General features: G+C 37.3%; 1 protein-coding gene and 1 long non-coding RNA gene across 2 annotated transcripts in view; one reads left to right on the forward strand and one right to left on the reverse strand.

Annotated features, from left to right (window-relative positions):
• BBX (BBX high mobility group box domain containing) overlaps nt 1-20,032 on the forward strand; it is a 237,844-nt gene that overhangs the window by 147,169 nt on the left and 70,643 nt on the right. Inside the window, 2 exon segments of the mRNA XM_078146685.1 lie at nt 3,835-3,915; nt 19,201-19,281. Coding sequence (XP_078002811.1) covers nt 3,835-3,915; nt 19,201-19,281 — 162 coding nt within the window.
• LOC144454503 (uncharacterized) overlaps nt 16,130-20,032 on the reverse strand; it is a 37,321-nt gene continuing 33,418 nt past the window's right edge. The window contains exon 2 of the long non-coding RNA XR_013482939.1: nt 16,130-19,305. This is a non-coding gene — a long non-coding RNA (uncharacterized LOC144454503). The remainder of the gene's footprint in view (nt 19,306-20,032) is intronic.

The following is a 20,032-nucleotide window of genomic DNA, read 5'->3' on the forward strand; positions in this document are numbered from 1 at the left end:
TAACCTATAGAATAACCTAACATGCTAGGGGCCTTTTTTTTTTTTTGGTCTTTAACATTTCATGGATACTAGAGTAGCACTCAAGCTATCTATTTACTTATCTCTTACTCTTACTACAGGACCAAACCACCTCCTTGTTCAATTATTCATTCCTTCATTCATTCACTATTTATCAAATTCTTTTTATATGAAAGACACTGTGCTGGGTAGTGAGTATACAAAAGTAAAAACAAAAACACAGCCGTTCCTCCCTACAGGGAACTTACTGGTGAATACAGCATTTGTAGGAGTAAGTAAATATAAGGTAATTTGAGAAGTGAGAGAATAATAATACTGGGTGGATCCAGAAAGGCCTCTCCAGTAGAAAATTACGTCTCAGTTGAGCCTGGAAGATTGCTAGTGATTCTAAGAGATGATGAAAAAGAGAAAATACCTTCAAGGTATGCAGGGCAGCCTATTAAAATATCAGAATTAATAAGTCAGAGAAAAAACAGGTAGGTGTATTTGGCTGGACCGTTAAGGATGTGAAAAGAAGTAATGTGAAACAAGTCAGACATTCCCCCTCTCATGTCTTTTTTGACAGTTCAGTCCCCACCGCTATTCCCCCAAAAAGTCATTCCTAGGACAGGGTGCTAAAGTTATTGTTAACATAAGGGTGTTCTAATACCCCAATTCTCTTGGCTCATTAGCATACTTGTTATATAACAAGGGTCAATTTCAGGGTCACAGTTTGTAAGTGGTTCCCATCATGCTAAGCTCTTGGATACCGTTCCCATTCTGTTGCCAGATTGGACTATTCATACAGTCAAGCTAAAAGAGTGCTGCAGCTTTCATTGTTAAGGACTAGACATCTTGAACTAGATGTTCTGTAGACATCGTAAGCTTAGTATGTCCAAAACTAAACTCATTATCTTTCTTAACAAACTGTCCCCCTTCCAGTTAGTCAACAAACATTTATTAAGTGCCTCTTATGTGCTGGGCACAGTATCAAAGCATTGGGGGTCCAAACATAAAAAAGTTAATATTTGCCCTCAAGGAGCTTAATATCTAATCCAGATTTCCCTATTAGCATCCTTCCAGTCCCCCAGGCTCACAACCTAGTGTTATCTTTGACTCTTCCTTATCTCACCCCTCCCATATCCCTTCTGTGACTATGGCCTGTTGATGTCACTTTTGCATCAATGCTAGCATAAGACTGTTTTCTCTGATATTGCACACTGGGGCAGACCCCTTATCTCCTCATGCCTGGACTATTGCACTAGCCTGGTAGTCGGTCTTCCTGCCGCAAGTCTCTCCTGACTTCAATCTATCCTCCATTCAGGTGTCAGTGATTTTCCTGAAGCTCAGGTCCAACGATGTAATATCCGTACATAGTACACTCTAGTCTAGTGACTCTCTATCCCCTCCAGGATCAAATACAAAATCCTCTGTTTAGTATTCAAAGCCCTGTAGCCTCTGCCTCTTCTACCCTCCACCCCCACCCCATGCTACTTTTTGATCCGCTGACAGTGACCTCTTTGCTCTTCCATGAACAAAATGCTCTTCTTTGGAATTTGTTCTTGGAATTTCCATTGGCTGAACTCCATGCTTGGAAAGCTCTCCTTCCTCATCTCTTCTTCCTCCTGGCTTCCTGACTTCCCTCAAGTCCCAGCTAGAATTTTACCTTTTACAAGGAGCGTTTCTCAATCCCTCTTAATCCTAGTACTTTCCTCTGTTGATTATTTCCAATTTATCCCATATGTATCTTGTTTGTACACAGTTATTTGCATGTTGTCTTCCTTATTAGATTGTGATCTCCTTGAGAACAAACAAGGACTGTCTTTTGTTTGTCTTTGTGTCCTTAACACTTAGCACAATACCTGGCACATAGTAAGTGCATAATAAAGACCATGTAACAATAACAGCCACATTGTTCGGTGACTAACGTTGATAGACTTAGTCCTTCTCAGCAATGCAAGGATCTAAGACATCTCCAAAGGTCTCATGATAGAAAATGCTATCCACATCCAAAGAAAGAACTATGGAGTTTGAACACAGATCAAAGCATACTATTTGCTATTTTTTTCCTTCTGTTCTGTTTTGTTTCCTCTTTCTGGTGGTTCCTCCTATTGGTTCTAATTCTTCCTTACAACATCATTAATGTGATAATATGCTTAATAGGAATGTATGTGTATAGCCTGTATCAGATTGAGTGTTGTCTTGGGGAAGGAAGGGGAGAAAAATTTAAAACTCAAAAGCTTATGGAAGTGATTGTTGATAAATCAAAATAAATTAATAAAGACTGTATAACCAGTGTAAGATTTTTCTGTCTCGTCTTCCTGCAGAGTATGTTTGTGTTCTGTCATCCCCTGCAGAATTTTTTTTTAAAGAAATGCAGATATTTTAGGCAGTACAAATGACAGCCCTAAAAAACACAAAGCAAAGCAAAAGCCTAGGTCTTTTTTTTTCTTTTTTCTTTTCCTTTGGCTTAACTTTTTTGTCTTTAGTGGTCTTTTTCCATTAATCAATCAACAAACATTTGCTAAGTATTTACTATATGTCATGAACTGGGCTAAACAACGAGGATACAAAGGAAAGGAAAAAGCATTCCCTACCCTTAAGGAACTTACATTCTAATGGAGTAGAAAACATGTAAGCACGTAGGTCTATAGAACATCTGTACAGAGTTAATGGAAAATAATCTTAGAGAAGTAGGAGACTAGGAGAAGGATTCTGCAGAAGATGGCATTTGAGGTGAGTCATGAAAGAATCCAGGTGTTCTAAGGAGGGAGAACATTCTAAGATTGGGGTAAAAGGGAACAGCCAATTTAAAGGCCCAGAGACTGGAGATAGAGTGTCATGGTCCAATAATACAGCATAGCTGAATCCTAAAGTTCATGGAGGGAATGAAGTGTTCAAAGACTGAAAACAGTAGGAAGGGTCTATATTGTAGAGAGCTTTATATTTGGTCCTAGAAGTGATGAGGAACTACTGATGTTTATTGAACAGAGAGTATACATGGTCAGACCTGTGCTTTAGGAAAATTATTTTGCGAGTTGAATGAAGGGTGGGAGTGGAATAGAAAATTAACTTGAGTCAGGGAGACTAATCAGAAGGCCATTACAATAGTTAGGGAGAAAGGTGATAGGGGACCGAATCTGGGTGAGTGGAGAGAAGGAAGAGTATGCAGGAGATATTGGGAAGGTAGAAATGGCAAGATTTGGCAATTGAGTGGATGGATATATGGGGTAAGAGTAAGAAGTAAAAGATGACTCTTAAGTTGCAAACCTGGAAGGACAAGCAGGTAGGTAAGTTGGTGCAGTGGGTTGAGTGCTGGACATGGAGTCAGAAAAACTTTAGTTCAAAAAATCCCATTTTAGACATTTGGCTGCTATGTGACCTTGGACAAGTCACTTAAGTTCTGTGCGCCAGGTTTCTCATTTGTAAAATGGAGGTAATAATAGCACCTCTGTCTCAGGGTTATTATAACAATAAAATACAATAATATTTGTAAAACACTTTGCAAACCTAAAGCGCTGTATAAATGCTAGCTCTAGTTGTTAATGGGACATTCAGTTAGAAATGTCCTATAGGAAGTTAGCAGGGTTTTTTTTTCATTTACTGTAATAATAAAAATCATCTTAGCTTGCCCATGTTTTTAGTTGATATTTACATGGAACTGTCTTAATGAGACATGGCAAATCATGTGAACTGAAATCTTACTATTCTTTTCATATCAGTTATGGGTTTGTCTGTAAAAAAAATTTTTAACTTGAAACAAATGTTACAATCTTGGTTTCTAATGTGATAATGAGAAACAACCTTATGTATAAACACATTTTTATTTTTGTTCAGATATCTTCAAACACATCACATCCAGAGGCTCCTGCCCCAGCCAAACAGTGTGAAGAGTCAGCCCTGTTTCAGTTTGCAGAGGTATGGTAATTTTTCTTTAAGATTCTGGCAGGGGAGTGTGTGTGTGTGTTTTATGGACAAAGTCATGACCATGTAATCACTTGGGAAGCACCTAAGTAGTTGTGAAATTAATGAGTAGTCACTTTGTCATTAAATCATATAATAGGGTTCTGTGGGGAAACAACACCTTTTAGTCTCAGGAAACCTTGAGATGGGGGATTAGTAGTGGGCAGTGAACTTTAGGTGTGGTATTCTATTATCTGTGATATATCACCCATAACGCTATTCTCTGTATGGAGTTTCTGGCTGCTTTTGGTGTAAATAGAACTAATCATCATTCAGGAGTTTTCACATTTTATGATAACTGGTCTTAGAATACTCTCTGAATAGCCTAGCCATCGGTAACACTAATTTTAAAGGCAGCATGCATTGTCAGAAGAGCGAAAGGATCCTGATTTGTTGGCTTTCGCCCAGTGATGGCACGGGATGATGTGATTCATGAATTGTATTCTTGTGGATACACAGCCACAAATCTGACCTGTTAAAGTATTCCACTATCCCTTTAGATATGCTTTAGTCATAGCTAGTGTTTTTCTGGGTATTTTGGCTCCAGGCATTTTCTTTGGCTACCTCCCATCCCTGAAATGCTCTCTCTCTCTCAGTCTCTACCTCCTGGCTTCCTTCAAGGCCCAGCTAAAATCCCATTTTCTTCAGGAAGATTCTCCCCAGTCCTTCTTAATTCTAGTTCTTTCCTTCTGGTTATTACTTCCTGTTTCTCCTGTATATATCTTGTTTGTTTACATGTTGTTTCCCCATTAGATTGTGAGCTCCTTGAGGAAAGGGGCTGTTTTTTGACTTTCTTTGTGCCCCCAGTGTTTAGCACAGTGCCTGACACATAATAGGCCCTGAAGGGCTTACTGACTAGACTTATTTAATGTTAGGAAGGATCTCATGGGAACCTAGATTTCCTTGGACTAGAGAGAGAAAGGGAAAAAAACAAAACAAGATGGAAATGTTCATTAAAAGGAGCTCAGAGGCATTGATGATGAAGAAGATATGGGATCTCAGATATTGCCACAGAAGCCTTAGTTTTAATCATTAAAACTCATTTAACATTTAAGCTTATTACTAAATAAATATATAATTATCAAAGTATGATGGAGTTGATGTTTTGTATATTTCTTTTCTTTTGTTAACCCTAAAGAAGAAAGTAATTACATCCAGTCAATAAACATTTAGTGAGTAACTATCACGCACAAGGTCTTGTGTGATTTGGGACAAATTACTTAACCTCTTTGGGCCATAGTAGTTCCCACATCTGTAAAAGGAGAGGACTGGAGTAGGTAGCCTCTCAGGGCCCTTACAGCTCTAAAATCTTTTTAATTACTTTTTCAATGAACAAAAATTAATTTTCTCTCACCCCCACCATTGAGAAAACAAAGCCAGGAAGAGAGAGGAACAAAAAGAAAGAGAATAAATTCCTATAACAGATATGCATAGCCAAGCAAAACAAATCCCTGCATTGGCCATGTCCAAAAAATATGTCTCATTTTTCACCCTGAGTCTATCATTTCTCTGTCAGGAGGTATAAGTAGCATGCTTCATCATTGTTCCAGCTCTAAATCTATGATCCTATGAAGAAATCTGCAGCCTGGTCAGCTGTGGAGGAATGAAATATAAGATAGCTTTATAGCAAAATAGAGGCAGCTAGATGGCTTGGTAGATAGAGCATCAGGCCTGGAGTCAGGAAGACCTGAGTCCACATCTGGCCTCTGAAACTTACTAGTTGTATGACCCTGGGCAAGTCACTTAATCTCTCTTTGCCCTGGAGGCAGCTAGGTGGCTCAGTGGATAGAGCACTGGGTCTGGAGTCAGGAAGATTGGTGTTCAAATCTGGCCTTAGACACTCATTCATGAGCTGTGTGACCCTGAACTAGTCACTTAACCTCTATTTGCTTTAATCTACCGAAGAAGGAACTGGAAAATCACTCCAGGATGTTTCCCAAGAAAATCCCAAATGGGGTCACAAAGAGTTGGACATGAGTGAACAACTGAGCAATATAAAAAATTATTAAAAGTGTCGTACGAGGTGCTGTTATGGTTCAGAAGAAGAAGAAGAAGAAGAAAGAAACAGACAGTTGTAAAGGCTTCTTCATTCTTCATTCATGGAGGTGGAATTTGATCTAGTCCTTGGCAAGGAGGCTGCTTCAGTTGTTCAGTCATGAGATAATGAGGACATTGGATGGAGTCAGAAAAAAGGGACAGCTGTCTAGTGAGAGATGTGGTTGTCTCACTGTTGGGAATTTGACCTATTAAATAATCAATTCTGACACGTCCATGGAGTTAAGTGTGTTTTTATTAGTTTCTAATCCCAAATTGATGGAGATTGGGAGGGGAAAAAACCACTTTTTTTAGGTTTGGAGGGAAAAGAATAGTGAAGTTTTCTGATTAATATCAACAACCATTTGACTGGGAAAATCAACAACAACTCCGCATTGTGTCACTGTGGCAGCAAAATTTCTAATGCCCTACACTAGGGATGAACCAAAGTAATCTATTGCACGCATTCAGATCAAATCCTTCAGAAAAAAAATATCATTCTGTCTCTTTAGATAATTGTATCAAATACTAATTTGCTGCTTTTCTGGCATGTTTATGTGCTTACTTCCTAATAGTACAACATCCATCTTGACTGTTTGGGTGTTGCTTTATGAAACTTGTAATAAAAAAAATCGTATAATTCTATTGTCTCATAAAGAACAATTAGGTTGATGAATTCTGAATAAATTAACATGTTGTAATAATCTTCCATTATGAAAACCAGGCCATTATTTTCACTGTCTAGGGGGATAGTTTTGTAGCACTTATTTGTCTTTATTGTCATCCATTTGGTGTTAATAAAATTTTTAAAGTAAAGAAAGAAAACATCTGGCAAAATGATCATTCGTTTTTTCCTGTGGATTCAAAGCCAGACCCTTCCAGTTCTTCAGAATCATTTGTTTCCCATTCAAGACAGAACTGATTTGCTTCTTCTCATATTTTATATTTTAGCACTCTAGGATATGAACAGTAAGATAAGTAGTAGCTAGTCTTTGACAAAGCTGATCTCTTTAGCACATTGTAACTACTCCAAAGTGTTTATCTTAGTTTTAGATGCTACCTGGGATTCAGCAGCTGGTTCAATTGAATTTGAAACAATTATGCCACTTAGGCACAAATTAAATACCATGTAAACAGTACCGCCATTGGGTTCTTTATTGTTTTGTTCAATCGTGTCCAACTCTTCATGACCCCATTTGGGATTTTCTTGGCAAAGATACTGGAGTGGTTTTCCTTTTCCTTCTCCAGTTCATTTTACAGGTGATGTAACTGAGGCAAACAGGGTTAAGTGACCTGCCCAGGGTCACACAGCCTCTGTCTTAGGCCAGATTTGAACTTGGGAAGATGAGTCTTCCTCCCTCCAGGCCTGGCACCCTATCTGCTATGCCACCAGGTTCATTATTAGCTTCATACCAAAATACCTCTTATTTTAGTGAAGCTCCATAGGTGAGCTTGGTGTTGCAAGACCAGTTGTTCGGCGGGTCTTAGAAGGGGGGGGATCACTGGTCCATTAATAAACTAATTATTAATTGTTTCCCTCTCTATCCCTACAACACCTTGTCTTATCTGCCCCCCAACCCCTCACCCCCGGTCATACATAGGACCTTTCATAGCAAGTTATACTCATGATTTTTGGCCAAGTTCTTCTTAAACTATTTCTACTAAAGTAGAAAGTATCTCTCTCTTTACCTGGGAGAGAGTTCCACAGTGAAACAGTGACAGATGATGTATCTTCTGCTTAAACTCAATTTGAGGAAGCTACATAGAGCACCTTAAAATAAAAGGATTAATTTGAACACTTGATAGCAAAGTCATTGCTTACCAGTAGTACAGTCATCTTTTTGTTATCCATGTCAATAAAGGGTAGTGGTGATGTGGATAAACTGTAAAACAGTGGGTAATACAAAAAATAATTTTCATTTGTAATTAGATACCATAAAATTCATTTTTCTTCTATTTCTTCATATATCTAGCATATATCTTTTCTACTTGACTTTTGCTTAGCCTCCTATTAGAATTAGCTTATATTCCCTAAGCACACTGTGAATGGAGGTTGGGGAAATGATCCAAAATATGTTGCATGGCAACAGAGTAGTCCATTAAGCTAAAATTTAGGCTTTATATAATTCACAAAATGATCGCTAAAAAGTAGCAGAGGAAAAGTTCCTGGGATATTGAGTCAGGGGACCTCTATGAACTTGGGTAAGTCACTTTAATCTCTAGTTAGTTTAGAGTCTAAAGAAGAAAGCCGATAGCCTGATCTTTAAAAGGAAGGAATTTGACTAGATGAGTTCTAAGAGCCATGATATATTATGATTCTGTGATCTTTGGCCAATCAGTAAGAGTTAGATGTGTGTGTGGATGTATATGTGTATACATACATGTATGTTTACACACATGTACATATATACACACATATATGTTGGTACAGGTGTATATATACACACACACATGCATAGACAGAGCATTTATTAAGCATGTACTTTGTGCCAGGCACTATACTAAACTCTGGAAATACTACTGCAACTACCATGACTGTGACTACAACAGCTACTACTACAGACTACTACTGATACATATAAATATATGATTTATTATATCATATTAATTAAATATATGAAAAACATATTAAAAGTTTTTTAATAAATGTATATTTACATGTATTATGTTTAGTATTATATTTATATGGTATGTGTTTCTATTTTATAAATAGATATTTAAATATAAAATATATAAAGAAATAAATAAAATAACCAATAAAAATTTTAAAAAGATTCAAGGTTTAAAGTTTGCAAAGCATTTTACATATACGTATTTACATATGTATATATGTATATCCTTTGGCCCTTGTATAGCCCAGGAAGATTGGTGCTATTAATATCCTAATTTTAGACATGGGAAAATTTAGACTGGGAGGAGTGAAAGTACCTGCCTAGGCCCACACAGCTAGTAAGTATCTGAGATGAGGTTTCAACTCAGACTTTCCCGACTCCAGGCTCAGCCACCGTCCACAGGAAGGATCTAGCTGAATAACAAGGCAGACCCTACCATCTTCCATTGTTATAGGGGAAGGAAAAATACACAAGAGATGAAAAGGGGGATTGAGGTAAAAGATACCTGACCTAGGGTTGAGGAGGTCTTTGGAGAGGAAGTCCAGGGGTGAGGGGTGAAGCATTGTTGGGATCCTTCTTAAAATGGTGGTCCCAGGGGAAGGAGTCAACCAGAAGAACAGGGCTTCAGAGTAGAGGTTTCTCAAGAGTGGTGAGAGGGAGGAGGAAGAGTTCCAAGAGTGTGGAGGCTGATCACCTCCCATCTACACTACCGAGAGAGGCTACTGATCAATCTTCTTGCCATAAGTCTCTTCCCACTCCAGCCCATCCTCCACTCAGCTGACAGTGATCTTCCTAAAGTGCAGGTCTAACTGTGTCACCTCCCTCCTCAGTAAACTCCAGTGGCTCCCTATCACCTCTAGGATCAAATGTAAAATCTTCTGTTTGGCCTTCAAAGTCTTTTGTAACCTGCCTCTCTCCCCTACCTTTCCAGTATCCTTACAGACCCCTGCTCCCTGCAAATACTCTTTAATCCCATGCTACTGCCCTCCTTCCTGTTCCTCAAACAAGACGCTCCATTTCCTGACTGTAGGCATTTTGGCTGGTTGTTTCCCCATGCCTGGAATGCTCTTTCTTTTCATCTCTACCTCCTGGCTTCCTACTTTACTTCAAGTACTGTTAAGATCCTGCCTTCTACAGGAAGCCTTTCCTGAGCATTGTTAATCCTAGTGCCTTCACTCTGTTGATGATGTCCAGTTTCCTGTGTGTGTCTTGGTTGTACTTAGTTGTTTTCATGTTGTCTCTCTCGTTAGATTATGATTCCTTGAGAGCAGGAACTGTCTTTTGCTTTTCTTTTTATCTGCAGCACTTAGCCTGGCACATAGTGAGCACTTCATAAATGTTTATTGACTGACTGAGTCCAGGAGTGAGCAAAGTAAAGCATAACTTTTAAAATGTGTGCATCCCAGATGGGCAATTTATGAATTTTAAAAGGTTTTTTTGGGTATGAACAAGGCTATAATTAGAGCAATTCTGTGTCTATAGAAGCTGTTAGTTACATAGAAGGTAGCTGTTACACATTCTCATGGAAGGTTTTAGAAGAAAATTTAATTAGTGCTCACACGTGCTCACACAGTACATAGCACATAGAGAGGGGGTTTGGTGTTCCATTGTACTGGGGTGAGAGCGTTGCTGTAGGCCCTTCCAGTGAAGAGGTAATAGGTACCTACACCTTCCACCCCCAAAACACAGACACACATAGACACACACACACACACACACACACACACACACACACACACACACACACACACGCTTTACATGCCTGTGTTTATAAGCAGGTTAGGGAGTTATGTAATTATGATTTTATGCTCCCAGGAGAATTTCTCCATGGCCCATAATATATACCCTACTTACCAGCCATGCTACCTGAACTTTCACTTATAAAAGATTATTCTTTTGAATTAAGCACTGCCCATTATGGTTGTTGCTTTTAAACATACTACCCATAGATGCAGAACATGTTAAACCACTAATGCCTTTGATAGCTAAAATGGGGGTTCTTAACCTCAGGTCCACTTGTTTTTTAAATGTCTCGATTGCACAAAATGAGAATTGCCCAGGAGACTCGGCATAAAAGAAGTCATCAGAGAGATATATGATCTGAAAAGCAATGAAATAATGCCATTATATGTCAGCGGCCAAATTGTTCTTTTAAGTTTCCTGAAGTCTTATGTGAATAAACATCATATTCTCTAACAAAAATAAATGAATGAATATTTTTATAATTGTATTTTAATAATCTTTATTTTTATGAATTTAAAAATATTATTCTGAGAAGTCCATAGAATTCATCAGACTACCAAAGGGGTGTCCATGACACACGAAGAGATTAAGAACCTCTGCTCCAGTGAGATAGAATTTTTCATACCCTTTCTGTTATAATAGAAAGAATTAGGATGATGTAAAAGCACTCATTGACTTATAAGAGATAGGGTGCTGAAAGAAGGGAGTGAAGATTGGAAAATGGAGATGTGGGGAAAGAGGAAGGGAAAACCACATAATAATTTCATCCAGGGCTTGCATTGTTCAACACACAGTTAATCAAGACCTGACTATATGTGCACCAATTAAACTGTCTTTAAAAAACCTTCTATGAGAATGTGTAACCGTTACCTTTCATATAACGAGCACCTTCTAAATTGGCATAGAATTGCTGTAATTATAGCCTTTGCTCATACCCCAAAACATTTTCAATTACTACATAAATCACCCATCCAGATATAACACCCAGGCTCTAAAAATTTTGGTTTCTTTTTTCCTTCTGTCATGTGTACTTTATAGGCACAAAATTATGATAATTAGATATTAACTAGATGTGTACTTCCTAGTGTTTCCAGAGCCTGATAGGGGGTAGAGGAGGGGGAGTTAGAGAACCCCCCAGTGGGACATTTCATCTAAAAATCCCTTTATCACAGTATATTGTAAATTTCTCACTATGATAGTATGTAACTGGGAATTAAGGGACATAAAATGTTATAGAATAGGAAAAAAACAATTCATACATTATATTTATTCTCTGATAGGTCTCCAATAATAAGATCAAGCAGAATCAATTATTTAGTTCCCCATATATCTGTAATATAATTTAAACAGCAGGAAAGATTCCTGGAGACTATCCCCTATGACTTTTCATTCTGACTGGATGGCCCTCTTAGGCTCTTTCTCTTTTGCCATCGCTATGGGAAACAATCAAATGGAGTAGGTATGCAAAGGAATATTCTTTTCCAGGAGTGCTATAATTTATTGTGAACATTGTTTACCCCAAGAGTTGTCTTTTGCTATCAAATGGACATTTGTTAGAGTTGGAAAGTATTTTTGTTTAACAGTAAGACACGTTAACAAACATGTTAAAGAATGGTATTTGTTTTCTTAACTGCAGTTGATGAAAAGCCCATTGGTGTATTCTCATTTCAGATTCACCAGCCATCAATCCAAATAAAGGAGACTTTACCTTGAAGATTTTTGGGATAAAAATTAACATTTAGAGGTCAAAATGTATGCATTTTACAAGTAAAATATAAGTAGAAAATCTAATGAAAACCCTAGCACCATTATAATTTTCTTATGATATTTTTCTAATCAGTAACCCATATAGCCTGAATTTAGGCCATTATTAGTTCTGGTCTTCCTATGTACCTATATTATGACCCTTGTAATTAATCAAAATGAGTTTTCTATCTGTAACCTTTATTTTTCACACCTAAATAAGTTAATCAGTCACTTCTAAGGAGAGATCTGTTCATTTATTTAACACAGATGCTAAGATTGTATTCCAAAATATAACCAGATGCTGAATTTCCATGTTTTAGTTTATTGAAAGACCCTGATCAGCCTGTGGTCTTCTCTGCTGTGTATTCATTTACAATTAACTTAAGCTTTATCTACACAAAACAGATTCATATGTTTAATACTTCTCAGATGCATTTCAAGGTAGATAAGATAGTCAATATGAATAATTTAGAACAGAAAACTTTTTCCCTCCAAGGTAAGAGAACCTCAGAGCTGCAAAAGACCAGAGAACATATTACCACAGCCTATGCTTATTCTAGTCCAGGTGAGGAACTGGCAGCCTTGAGGCAACATGTGGCCCTTTAGGTCCTCAAGTGCAGCCCTTTGACTGAATCCAAACTTCACAGAACGAGTCCTCTTAATAAAAGGATTTGTTCTGTAAAACTTGGACTCAGTCAAAAAGCTGCACCCGAGGACCTAGAAGGCCACATGTGGCCTTGAGGCAACAGGTACCCCATCTCTATAGTCCCTCCATATTTATATGGCACATGATTTCATTAGTGTGTAGTCAGATCGTAACTCCTCTATGACTTAAGTAGAAAGTCTACTGGAGTTGCTCTGGTCACTCATTTGGCAGCTGTGTGGGTGATAGATTGGAAATAAGAAAGACGTGAGGCAGGGACACTAATTAAGAGTCTACTATGATAGTCCAAGCAAGAGATATTGGGTATCTGGACTAGCATAGGAAGAAGTACCTTGAGTGGAATGGAGATATGCCAAAGATGCTGTGAAGGCAGAATTGATAACAGTTGACGAGTGTGTAATACTCCAAGTTTGACAAGCATACCATCTGTGCTTCTATCCGAGTCACTGATAAATATGCTAAATGGCCAAATCCCAAATGTAGAACCCTTGAGGACTCCAACTAAGCTATCCCTCCAAATTAATATTAATGATTACTCTTTGGGTCTGTTGATTCAGCCAGTTCCAATCACCTAATATCTCATTTTGTTTAAAATCATCAGTGGGGGAGAATTTGTTAAATCATTGGCTGACCTGTCAATCTAGTAACTGTGAAAACAAAAGAAATAATATTAGTTCATCATGAATCTGTTCCTAATTAAGCCATGCTGGCCCTTAGTTATCATTTTTAAAATGTCCATAAGCTATCCCTTCAGTAGTTCTTTCAGTAATTTTTCTATTATTCAAAGTCAAACTCCTCAGTTTGAAGACGCTACTAATGTTTATTCTTTTTTAAAAAGTGATGTAACATTAGCTATGGTAGACAACCAATCAGTCCTTAAACATTTACTAAGTACTTCCTGTATGCCAGGCACTGTACTAGGTAGTAGGGATAAAAAAAAAAAATGAAATGACCCTTACCCTTAATAAACTCATATTCTTATGGAGGAGAAAATATGCATATCAGTTTTATCCCTTCTTTAATCTTCTCTTTGCCTCCAGCATATCATTAAAAAGAAGAGTGTTGTCCTTAGCATTTGTCAACAACTTCTATTCTTTCTGAGCTTTATGACTCCTTACGTTCTTTAAGGGCTATGTGATGCTTATATTCATCTTCCTTCATATATCCTTATTTCCAACTTCTTTACATGTCTTTTAAAAATCTGTTTGGTCATTGAGCTGTCTGTGTCTTCACTCAAAGTCTTGGAATAGCTCTGGTTTTTATTCCTCTTTGGAATAATTACTGTTTTTAGCTTCAGAATTTGATTCTTGAAGGCTTCCCATCCCTCTTGGACCAACTTCCTCAAGTAGAATTTTAAGATAAAACTACCTATCCTTTCTCTAAACTCTTGGAAATCTATTCTTCCAAAATCTAATATAGAGGTCAAACTGTCCATTTTAACTGTCTTAAACTAAAATATAAGGTGGTCACTCCCCCCCCCCAAATTTCCCATCATTTCTACTTTCATGACTAAATTATCCTTTTGGCTGTTTTTTAATTAAATCTTATTTTTTTTAGTAACAAAAATTTATTTTCTGTCTCCCTACCACAGCATTAAAGGAAAGAAAGAAAAAAACCCTTGTAAATTTATGCATATTCAAGTAAAACAAATTACAACATTAGCCCTAATAAAAAAAAAGTCTCATTCTGAACCCTGAGTTCATCAACTCTCTGTCAGGAGGTGGGTCACATACTTCCTCGTCAAGTCTTGAAATCATGGTTGGTCATTATGTGGATGAGGGCTCTTAATGGCTTTCAGAACTGTTTTTACAGTATTATTATTGTATTAATTGTCCTCATTCAGCTTACTTCACTCAATATCAATTCATACTAGTCTTTCCAGGTTTTTCTGAAACTGTCCACTTCATTATTTTCAATAACACAGTAGTATTCAATTATATTCGTGTTCCTCAGTTTGTCCAGCCATTCCCCAGTTGGTGGGCACCGTCTTGGGTTTCAGTTATTTGCTGCTACAAATAGAGTTGCTGTAAATATTTTTGTACATGTGGGCCTTTCTCTTCTTTCTTGGATATGCTTGAGATATAGACCTAGTAGTATTATTGCTGGGTCAAAGGGTAGGCACAATTTTGGGCATAGTTCCATATTTCTTTCCACAATGATTTGATCAATTCACAACCCCTTCAGCAGTTCACTACTGTTTTTCCTACAGCATCTCCAGCATTTGTCACTTTCCTTTTTTGTGAACTTTGCCAGTCTGATGGATTGAGGTAGAACTTCAGAGTATCTTTAATTTATATTTTCTAGTTATTAATGATTTTCAGCACTTTTTCATATGGATGTTGATAGTTTGGATTTCTTTCTCTAAAAATGATCGGTTCATGGCCTTTGACTATTGATCAACTGAATAATGGCTCTTGTTCCTATATATTTGAATCAGTTCCCTATATTTCTTAGAAACGAAACCTTTATTAGAAGAACTTAGTGCAAAAATCCCCAATAACCCCCCCCATCACTGGTTTCATTTCTAATCTTAGATGCATTGATATTATTTGTGCAAAAGTTTTTTAATTATATGTAATCAAATTTGACCATTTCATCTTCTGTGATCCTCTCTATCCCCTGTTTGCTCATGAACTCTTTCCTGTACATAGATCCGAAAGGTACTTTCTTCCATTCTCCTTTAATTTATTTATGTCATCTTTAATGTCTAGGTTATTCTTCAGTTTGGAGCTTATCTTCATATTTGATGTGAGATGTTGTTCTATATCTAATTTCTGCCGGATTGCTTTCCAGTTTTCCTAGTACTTTTTGTTGAATAGTGAATTCTTACCCCAGTAGCTGGATTTATCAAACACCGGGCTATTAGGTTAATTAGCTTCTTTATTGTTGTGTACCTGTTTTCTTCTACTGATTGACCTTTCTATTTCTTTTTGTTGTTGTTTGGTAATGTCTGACTCTTTGTGATGCCATCTGAGGTTTTCTTGGCAAAGGTACTGGAGGGTTTTACCATTTTCTTCTCCAGCTCATTTTACAGATGGGGAAACTGAAGCAAACAAGGTTGAGGGACTTGCCTGGGATCACACGGCTAACAAGCTTCTGAAGCTGGATTTGAAATCAGGAAGATGATTTTTCCTGACTCCAGTCCCAGCAGTCTATCCACTGTACCACCTACCTGCTCTTCTCTGTTTATTAACCAGTGTCAAATAATTTTGATGATTTCTGTTTTGTAGTTTGAAATGTGATACTGCATGCCTTCTTTCCTACTCCCTTTCCCCCCCATTATTTACTGATTTCTTCTTAATGGTCAGAATCAGGTGGGAAATAACTTCCTCTCTGTTTCATCTGTGAATAAATGAATGAATGAATGAAATTACCATTAAAGCAAGTCAAGAATTTATTTCTGGAAATAGTGAGTTCTATCAGATGTCTATACAACTGTAGTTTCCTGTCACACTATATTATGCCTCTTTGCCAGGTTCATGATTTGTTTTTACCAACTTATATCTCCTTTTGGACAAGTTGGTCTTTGTTTTGTCCTTACTGCAGTATTTTTTCTGTCATTTCCTTCTACTGCCCATGGCCCAAATATTCTTTAGGGTGCCTTTATATGTACTCTTCCTGGATTTCCTGAAGTGAATATACATTCTTAATATGCTAATCTGCTGCCTTCTGCCTAGTCCACTCTTACTGAGTAGAGTAGATCCTTCTGTGGATATTATTTGCTAACATCTCACATCTAAATAGAATTTTGAAGTTTGCCCTCACAGCCATTTTTTTTGAGGAATTTATTTTTATTTAACTATGGTGAAAATAGGAAAGAAGGAATGATGGAGAGGCATAACAGAGGCTGCCAACTCTTTGCCCACCTCAGCTGGACCTCCTTCCTTTCAACCTCCCTATTTACAGGTCTGAACAGAACTGCTGCTTTAGCTTGAGGGTTCTAAGTCTGATGGAAGGGATAGATCACAGCAACCTTTTGAAATGGGTAGCACAAGTCTCCAGGTTTCAGGTTTCTCTGTAAAGTGAAAAAGTTGTATTAGATGAGGAAGCTGAGTGATTAATTGATTGACTTGGCGTCACACAGCCAGTAATCTGAGGCAGGATTCAAACATAGGTCTCATGGTATCAAATTCTGTACTCCAGATGCTATGACATATTGTCTGAGTTCTATTTTGCCAAGCCTCAATTATACCTGTGAAGTCATTTTCGCCTCAGGAATAGTATATCTAATGCACTTTATTTATTACCCATACCTCATTCAATTACATATAGATACCTGAGGTCATGGAATCTGTTCCTAGTTCCTTCTTGATTATTGTCTCCCATGAATTACTAATCCTCTCCACTGATCTTTATGGTATCTAGTTTGAAAGTTACATAGAGCCAGCTTTCTCCCTTTTCTTTCATTTCCATTTGGGTTTGGCTTGAGTTATCTGGATTATTTGCTGATTTTTTTTTGGCTTTATCATTGTAAATCATCATCTTTGAGACATGTTTGAGAATAATTGAGAATTTCTTAGTAATGTGAATAGCAGAGGCATTTTTTCAAGTTAATTGTTGTACTGAAAAGTCTGATAGGATTAAGAGTGACAGACCAATCCATTGTGTTATGTTAATCTGGGGATGTACCTCGTCAATGACATAGTCTACTAGAATTACTGAATGAATGTGTGAAAGAGCTAGCATGTGTTCCATTTAAAATGCTTTTCTATTTAATGGTACAGAATTCAATAAAATTCAATAACTATAATTACATGACTGCTATGTACAAAATAAGCCAAGCTGGGCTTGCAATGATAAATAAGTTATGGTACCTGCCCTCAAATAGCTATGCTATAATGTAGGGAAGGGCCTACCTTCTTTATGTTAACAAATTTATTTTTTACTGGACCAGTGATTTTATCAGTATAGGGAACTTCTGATGAAGTAACTCAGTCTATCAATACAGATCAGCACCTTCTCTGCCACTTATAGTCCTAGAGAGTTGCCTGACTCTGAAGCCAGCTCTTGGGTCTACACCATGTCACCATTCTGTCTAGCTGAGCAATTAGTCATTAACTTTGTAAATCAGTTACTCTACCATTTCAATTCTACCAAAACAGCCAATGTGAAAGGTCATCTTAGATGGAACATCTCATTTCCTGATATTTCGGGATAAATGGATATTAACTGACTTGATCTTCAATGTACAGGAAGTACACTAGGTTATGGTTGACTAGAAGAAGACAGAGTTAACATTAATAAGTGAGGATAATGTTGGTAGCAATCCTGAGAGATAGGTGCTATTATTATTATCCCCATTTTACAGATGAGGAACCTGAAGTAGGCAGAGGTTAAGTGACTTGCTAGTAAGTGTCCCAGATATGATTTGAATTCAGGTCCTGGTCTTCCTGACTTAGTACTCTATCCACTGAATCAGTTAGCTGTAAGATATTTCTAGAAAAAGTTACACACACACAGTAAGTGAAATCTTTTCACTGGACTTAAGCAGTTATTGTACCATTTGTTTTCCATTTTTAACACATGCTACTTGCATTATAGATTGTCTTTTAGTAAAATGTGCCCTGTCCCTTTGGCTAGTTTGTAGAGTTGATGAGATTAGGGACCACATCTTTGCATCTTAAATATTTCTTTGTTTCACAACACTCTTCACCTCGTATGTAGAACAGTCTGTTAATTTTTATGATTTGATTTTGTTTTCCATGGAGTTCTAAGGAGACTAATTTTTATTTGTGTTTGCCCAAATGAAAGTGATTCTGTGGATTTTTGTTGTGGTGCAATCAGTGCTTTTCCTGTTCAGCTTGTAAGTCAATTAAAAACCAAAAAGGGGGATATTTTCTCATGCTGCACTCAAATGACAGCCAAGAAAATATCACCTTAAAAATAGACACCTAACCCATGTGTAAACTACATATTGTGATTATTGAGATTTACAGTAATAACAACTAAAGATTCTGCTTATTAGAATCAGTTCCCCTGATTGGTTTCTCCTTCTCCTGGACTATTATAAAACTTTATCTATGCTTTATTTACTTTCACCTTCCTCACTGGCTACTTCTTCCTCGTTTAGCCCTCCCTGTTCTAGAACTAGGAACCATAATCAAATCAACTTGTCAATTCAATCATTGTTTCTGGATGAAATTTTTCTTTCCCATTGTAATGCAAACTCCTTGAGGGCAGAAAATGATTTTTGTAAGTCTCTCTCCAGCTTAGCACAGTGCTTGGCTAGCAGGCAGCACAATAAATGCTTCCCTCTGTCCACCCTCCCCACCCCTATGTAACCTCTATAAATTCAAACGGGTAAGGTAGGTATATTAGAAAGCTTTGGGGGCTTGGGAATAGCAAATACTATTTTAGAGACTCAGTGAAAGTTGAGTATTTGTGAGCAGACGGCCACATTTAGTGTTGTAACATTCTTTATGTGAATTGTTTTCAATGTAGATCTCTTCAAATACTTCACAGTTGGGTAGTCCTGAGCCTGTGAAACGCTGTGGGAAGTCAGCACTCTTCCAACTGGCAGAGGTGAGTTTCCAAATAGCTTTTAATCTGAAAGTTAATGAAAAGTTTAATTATTTAAAAAAAACCAACCCTTCTTAAACATACTCATCAATTCTCAACAGTAGCAATGATAGGCTGTTTTCAGCAATTAGATTATATGTACCCTAGTACACGTAAGTTAAGGGTACACATAAGGAAAAAAATTTCTGGTGGTGAAGTCTGTTAAACATTGGAAGAGGGAGGTTGTACAATCTCTTTCTCAGGAAGTTTTAAAGAATAGGATAGTTTCTCATTTTCTGAACTGGTTTATGCATATCCAGCATGAGGGCAGAGGAATAGGTCATTTGCACAGTTTCTGGTTGTAGTGTTAATACAAAAGCCTAGGTCAGTTCCACTTTTAAAGTGGTTTTTTTTTTTGACATAATGATTTGTCAACATGACATAGGAAATCTTATTTAAACTACTCTCAGACATTACGTACTGAATGCATTAGGAGTGCGGACATATGTCATGCCTTACTGAATAACTTTTGTGGAGGTTGTGGGCCAAAAGGTGTTGTGGCCATAGCGGTGTGGGCTGAGCAGGCGTCACGTTTCTCTTGTTCATGATATGGCTATTCCCCCCACAAGAGTTAACAGTTTTTAAGAGCAACAAATATCAGATATTATCTACTTTTTCATCTTCATTTTATCAATAACAGAGACCTAGAGATACTAAGTGACTTGTCAGTGGTTGCACAGATAATACTTGCAAAGGTGGGATTCAGATCTAGGCT

This window comes from Phascolarctos cinereus, unplaced genomic scaffold (assembly GCF_003287225.1).
Source record: "Phascolarctos cinereus isolate Bilbo 61053 unplaced genomic scaffold, phaCin_HiC Scaffold_726;HRSCAF=1367, whole genome shotgun sequence".
In the NCBI taxonomy this organism is placed as follows: domain Eukaryota; kingdom Metazoa; phylum Chordata; class Mammalia; order Diprotodontia; family Phascolarctidae; genus Phascolarctos; species Phascolarctos cinereus.